Genomic DNA, 6082 nt, shown 5'->3' with positions numbered 1-6082 from the left:
GCGTCCTCCTCACCAAGTAAAACCTTGTTGGTCAACATGCAAATTGAGTCATGTGGAAGTTTCTGATAATACAAGCTGTGTGACTATTGCTATAACCAATGTATGAAGAATTTGAAGCAGGAAATAGGAAGTCCCAATACATTTAAATGATGAGGAAGATAAAAGCTGACCATGTTAAATGCCAGTTTAATATCAATCAATCTAGAATAAAAAACTAAAAACAAACAATTGTTACAAGTAGCACAACTGCCACACACCTCAGTATCATTAACAACTATATTTGACGATTGTAAACAATCAGAACAAATTTACAAAACTGAGTGAACAAAAAGGTCATTTTAAAGTCTTTATTTAAAAACAGCAGAAACACTTTAATTCGAGCCAATCCTCCGCCTCTGTTCGTCCCACTTTCAATGCACATTTCCACTTGAAGATTCCACCAGCACTCTCAAGGGAAGCCTGTGCCAGCAGCTGAGGAGCAGTAAACATAAAAAAAAAGAGAAAAGCCAATTACATAACAGTTTTATTTTACAGCAGTATTAATACACTCAATCGTTGTCAACATTTCAAAAGTAGAGTTTCACAACGTTTTTAGTGCAAGAGATGTAGATTTACTTAGCAAGAACGTATTGTATGCATACTTTGCAGTACATACATTTTTCAAGTAGACATACCTGCACTGGTGCGCTTTGGTTTATTGGTCCAACAACTTGAGGACACAATTCAGGATAGTTGCAAGGGCAGTTGCCTTGGAGGAGGGTTCATCCTGCAATTAGAACACACAATTAACACGTTGCCCTTATCTTCAGCTTGTATTTCAAAAGCATCTGAAAATGATTATATATAGTCCTTGGTCCGACTGCGAATTGGCTTCAGCAATTGTTTCCAGTTTGGCAGTAGGGACGATGGCGTTCTTCCAGAGGTCTCCGTTGTTTGAAATGGCATGCTTGTGGTTAAAGTTTTGAAACCGAGACATTTTCCTTAAAATTTAAAAATGTTCTTTTTCCAAAAAGTTCTTACAAGTACTTAAGAAATCTTTATTTTTGATTTAAAAATGACCTGTTGCCAATCATTTAACTGAGGTCGGATAATTTCTTTGGCAAAAATGGTCATTTAAGGGCTCAGTTTTCAAAATGGCGGTTACACGTTCATTGCTGAAAAAGGACGAAACTTCTTGGGATGTTGCTGCACTTTTCACAATGTTAGCTGATGAAACCGGACTACATCGAAAAAGGCTCATTCAGTTGAACTTTTTTTTCTTTTGTTCCCCGAGGCAAAAGCTGTCTTGGGTACCACTCTTTGAGGGGAGATTGCAATACAGGACAATGAGAAACTCATTTACTGATGAGAAACAAAGAGGTTTGCTTTGCTTACCAGTCGAGTTGCATTTGGTTGTTGTTGCCTTTGGTTTTGTCGTTGCATGCCATCAAATGACTCTAGGGTGATGGATCCATTTCCAAGGAGATTACATTGGAACATTTTGACAGTAACATTTGCCAAACCCTTGAAAACAGTAGCGTCCAGTTGTTGGCACATTTGTGTTAACAAGAACTCAAGTCACTTGACTATTTATAGAGCATTTGCAGAGACTCACCTATGCTTGCAGAGAATATTTCAAAGGAGATCATGTTTTAACTCAACATTCTTGTTACGGTCTCTGGTTGTTCATTTGAAAAATCGATGAGCAGTGGTCAAGGTACAACTAAAAGCTTTATTAGAGTAGGAAAGCCAGACGGATAGGGCATTGCAGTTTCCAACAGCACTGATGTACAAAAACTAACACTAACTTTGTAACTGTACTGTTACATGTACAAGAGAAACACTAAAAAAAACAAAAAAATACTTTTACACATAAAAAAAACTGGAAAATTCAAGGTACAGGTCAAAGCTAAGCCTCACTTTCCACATATTTAGACATGGCTAGTTTGTCTTGTTAGATTTCTTCCAAAACACTTGTAACTGTGCACGTTGACTAACGTTTGCTTTAATGTGATTTCCAAGTCCAGTTCAGTATCTGCTGCGAGCCATTCCTCTATCGGGTCGATTGCCACCGCGGCCACCGCGTGGCCCCTCCACGGCTTGAGCTGCTGTACGAATCACGAGGAGGGTAGCCTCTCTCAACAGGGGGAGCTGGGCCCCTCTCCTGCCTGCCCATTCGCTCGCCACGACTAGGTGGATATGGCTCACTCCGACTGCTGGGGTAACTGTCACGACTGCCATAGCCATCTCGGGAACTGCTGCCATAGTCATCGTAACGACTGCTTCCACTGCTCCCACCATAGGATGGTGGGGGGCCCCGTGAAGTTGGGGTGCTGCGAGAGTTACCTGCAGGGTCAATGGGTCAGGTAATTGGCACGGTTCAACTTATACATTTCCATGCACTGTGAAGTGCTATTTTTCTTTTTTTGATTAGATGAATTATCTAAAAATGTGTAATTAATTGAGGACATGTTTAAATGCCCCATCATGTAATCAATCTTAAATGTATCATGGACTTTAAGTCGATATGGCCTTTCACATATCCAAGCACTGGGAATAGATGGGTGGTGTTACCCATTTCTAGCATGCCATTGATTTGAGAAGCCATTTTTCCTTTTAGAGCTCCAAGTGTTAGAACTGCGGAGGGATGAAGTTTTCAGAGTCGTCTTGATGTTTTTTTCTGAACGTTACTCCTTGAGGGAGAGCTTTGCTAGGCAACACATACGGAGTGGTCAACGGTCGTTTCCAAGGACTTTTTGGGACTCCTTACGGTATGACGCTCTCTGGGGCACATTAAAAGTGTTATTTCTGCATGACATTGTCACAAACACTGAATCTTTGTTGAATGCAGTGGTAACATGGACTGTCATATGTGGACTAATGCTTTAGCTATAATTTAGTTTTTTGTTGAAAAGCCAATGGTCATATTTTGAATAGCATGAAAATACGCAACTTGGAGTGCAAGTCAGGGTTGTGGCAAAGGGGAAGAAAAAAGTTTAAAGAGGCTGCCTGAAATTCGGTTTTCTCTGGTGAGGGGGAAAAAAGTGCAGGGGCTTGTGGCTGGAGACTGGTAGTCAATGGTTTGATTTGGTTGGTTATTGGTGCAGCTCTTCTTTGTCCCACAGTAGGTATCTGTCGTCATTACAATCATGGAGTCATGTCTTACCGTAACCATCATATGAATCTCTGTAGGAGCCACCACTTGAACGGTCCATGTAATTTCTGGGTTCTCGGCCTCCCCCATAGCCATCGCGATCACTACATGACAGGAACAATTGTTATTTTAAAAAAAAAACGTGAGCCTCAAAACCTCAGTTTTTTTACCCTTTGTATTAACCAGAAGTCTTACCTGTATCCTCTTGACATCGAGCCATAGTCGTCTCGGGAACTGGAGTTGGAATATTCTCTGCATGAATCATCTCTTTGAGGAGGTCCGTAGTCCCTTGAGTCTCTCGAATTATAATCCCGACTGGAGTAGCGGTGAAACATGGAAAAAATAACTAAATCTGAAACCCTGATGTGCAGAATATTCTTCGTTTTTTTTGCCAAAGATCTACACAGTTATGTTTTATAGACAAGACTAAAGTAACGTAACAATCTATATATTTTTAGATCTAAAGACAACTTTCTTTTAAAACAAAAATGTTATAGATTGAGATTCAAGTCGCATAAATTGAATGTGGATCATATTTTAAATTATTACTTCACAACTGCCCTTTTTTTGTTTGTGTATAATGAAACCTTTTAGCGATATTATAAACAAGCAGGCTAAACATGTTTGTTTCAACACATCACTGTATAATGTAACCTAATGTCCCACCTATCTTTGGAGTTGTAATGTTCATCTCTTGGTGATGGATAATCATCCCTCCTGGACATCATGGAGTCTCTGCGAGGAGGGGGTGGACCATAGGGATCCCGGTCTCTTGACATGGGGGCTGCAACACACAAAGTATTGACAACAATTATAAGATGCCCACAGGCCATCTGAGTAATTGCGTGAAAGCTAGACAAGTGAAAAACCTTGTTGGTTAAAGACATCTTTTTGAAGACTACACAGCAGGCACACTTACTTCTGCTCATGGGACCAGATGGGGCAGACCTCTTGGCTGGGGGACCTCCGTTACGAACTGGGGGTCCTCTTTTCATTGCCGGGGGGCCTCGGGATGACATCCCTTTAAAGAAGGGTTCTACATTCCCTGAATTATCATAGTAGTCTTTGCACAGACAAGAAATACAGATATTAACACACTAATCTCAAAAGACAACAAAAAAACATTCAAAACACAATCAAAAACTTGAGCACACATTCAATTAGTTTGAAACTCAACTGATCATATCAAGAATTTACCTCTGGATGGTGGACTTCTCATACCACCAGCACCACCCCTGGAACCACGGGGCCCTCTGGGTGGACCACGACTGCGTGATTGCATGGGGGGTCCTCGCCTGCCAGCACTCTCAAATTGAGGCTTTGTAGCTTGTTCCACTTTGATAGGCTTGCCATCAAGAGACTGTTAAAAAATAGATACAATTAAAATCGTAACTTCAAGCAGATTTGTTGGAAAGCATGACTGATTGAAGATTGTACTTGTTATTACCTTTCCATTCATCTCGCGTGCTGCATCCTTTGCATCACCCGGACTCTCAAAAGTAACAAAAGCAAAGCCTCTTGATTTGTTTGTCTCCCGGTCTTTCATCAAAAGAACTGAAATGAGGTGATTCAAAGTGAGAGCTTGTTTTTTGATTGATAGGTTAAGATGAGTCAATAATTGTATGATGAAGACACAACAACAGTCCATCTTGGAGCAATTTAAGTCTGACAACAGGAGGCTCTTATTACAAAACATAGAATTGTACTAACTGTAACTGAGACTCGTCTCAAGTTTATTACTATTCACGCATTTCCCGCTGTATGAATCTGTAACATACTGAAAAGTACACTAAGTCCTAAACTGAGAATATAGGTGTCTTATTAAGTTTAGAAAAAGGGGACAGCAGTTAGGAAAACAAAACAACTTGTAGTTTAATATAAAGAAATACAAATAAAATCACAGATGTATAACATATAACATAACTAGTTCGGGAAACTAACTGCAAGATTATACTTACACAAACACGAAATGTGTGAAAAGGCAAACACTGAATGTCTTTAGAATTGCCAGTTAAGTGAACACGTTTTTCCGAATGACTTAAAGCATTGCATGCAAGTTAAATATGTTTTGCAAAGAAGTAAGAAATAATTAAATGTCCAGCAGTGGTTCAGCACATACCTTCAACAATCCTGCCATATTTGCTGAAGTATTGCTCAAGGGCCTTCTCGGTGGTCTCGGTGTTCAGTCCCCCGATGAAGAGCTTCCCTGGTCGGTCTGCCTCTGCCATGCTACAAACTACACCAACTGAAACAAAAGCGGAATCTTAGTCATGCAAACATTTACACACACGAGCATATCACGTCGTCTAAATCCTCGCTTTCAGAATATTTCTGGTGGAGTTACCTTGTTGTTTGCTTAAGTCTTGAGCGGTCGAATGCGCAAAATGGCGATGAACGTGCCAGCTGTTTTAGCTAGTTACTTGGATAACGCTAGCTAGCAAGCTACTAACGGTCGAGTCGAGATTTTCAAATATAAATACGCTACGCTGAAAACATAGAGACACGTTAATTAATCATCAAACATGCAGCCAGGTGTTGTCAGACTGTACTCTGTAGGTACGGTTGTTTTCATGGGTGTGTAGAGTGTATAAAGAGAAGCTTGTCCTCGCCGATTTTCTTTCCTTCACTCTTCTTCTCCTTCACTTTTTGCGGCAGAGCAGACGCCATAAGAAGTAACACTGCCACCTACAGGCAGAACGGAGTAGTAATTATTGAGCATTTCTGCTTTAAAAATGAACCATTACAAATAATTACGCTATTCACTTTACCTCTAATGTAAAGTAACTAAGTTCATTTACTCAAGTACAAATTTGAGAGACTTTGCAATTTGTTGTGACTTTACTTCTACTCCTCAAGGAATTCAGAGGTAAATAGAGTACTTTTACTCCACTACATGATCGATTAATGATGAAAAAATATGATCAACACTTAAATAAGACTTTAGTTACA

General features: G+C 40.0%; 1 protein-coding gene across 3 annotated transcripts; it reads right to left on the bottom strand.

Moving 5' to 3' along the window:
- Positions 1-333: 333 nt before the first annotated feature.
- On the bottom strand, positions 334-5789 carry rbmx (RNA binding motif protein X-linked). Of its 3 annotated transcripts, XR_004567753.1 has the most exons (10): positions 5478-5789; positions 5253-5378; positions 4581-4687; positions 4331-4493; positions 4053-4196; positions 3800-3917; positions 3329-3448; positions 3146-3237; positions 675-766; positions 334-471 (listed from the first exon to the last, which is right to left on the bottom strand). XR_004567753.1 is itself a non-coding variant. In XM_034202910.1 (9 exons), the coding sequence occupies exons 2-9, from the start codon at positions 5359-5361 to the stop codon at positions 2033-2035; spliced, it is 1146 nt and encodes a 381-aa protein (XP_034058801.1). In that variant the 5' UTR covers positions 5362-5378; positions 5478-5789; the 3' UTR covers positions 1692-2032. The 3 variants fall into 3 exon arrangements, 2 of the variants coding, with proteins under 2 accessions (XP_034058801.1, XP_034058802.1); XM_034202910.1 differs by lacking the exons at positions 334-471; positions 675-766 and adding an exon at positions 1692-2325; XM_034202911.1 differs by lacking the exons at positions 334-471; positions 675-766 and adding an exon at positions 1692-2325 and having other exon boundaries at positions 4053-4169.
- Positions 5790-6082: the final 293 nt, after the last annotated feature.

This window comes from Gymnodraco acuticeps, unplaced genomic scaffold, assembly GCF_902827175.1.
Source record: "Gymnodraco acuticeps unplaced genomic scaffold, fGymAcu1.1, whole genome shotgun sequence".
In the NCBI taxonomy this organism is placed as follows: domain Eukaryota; kingdom Metazoa; phylum Chordata; class Actinopteri; order Perciformes; family Bathydraconidae; genus Gymnodraco; species Gymnodraco acuticeps.
Note: the sequence above shows the minus strand (reverse complement) of the source record. Positions and strands in the feature narration are given on the sequence as shown.

Coding starts and splice junctions, on each gene's coding strand:
- rbmx (XM_034202910.1), bottom strand. CDS start 5,361: ATGGCAGAGGCAGACCGACCAGGGAAGCTCTTCATCGGGGGACTGAAC. Junction 4,494..4,580: donor CACGCGAGATGAATGGAAAG/GTAATAACAAGT, acceptor ATTTTTTAACAG/TCTCTTGATGGCAAGCCTAT. Junction 3,238..3,328: donor TCGATGTCAAGAGGATACAG/GTAAGACTTCTG, acceptor CCTGTCATGTAG/TGATCGCGATGGCTATGGGG.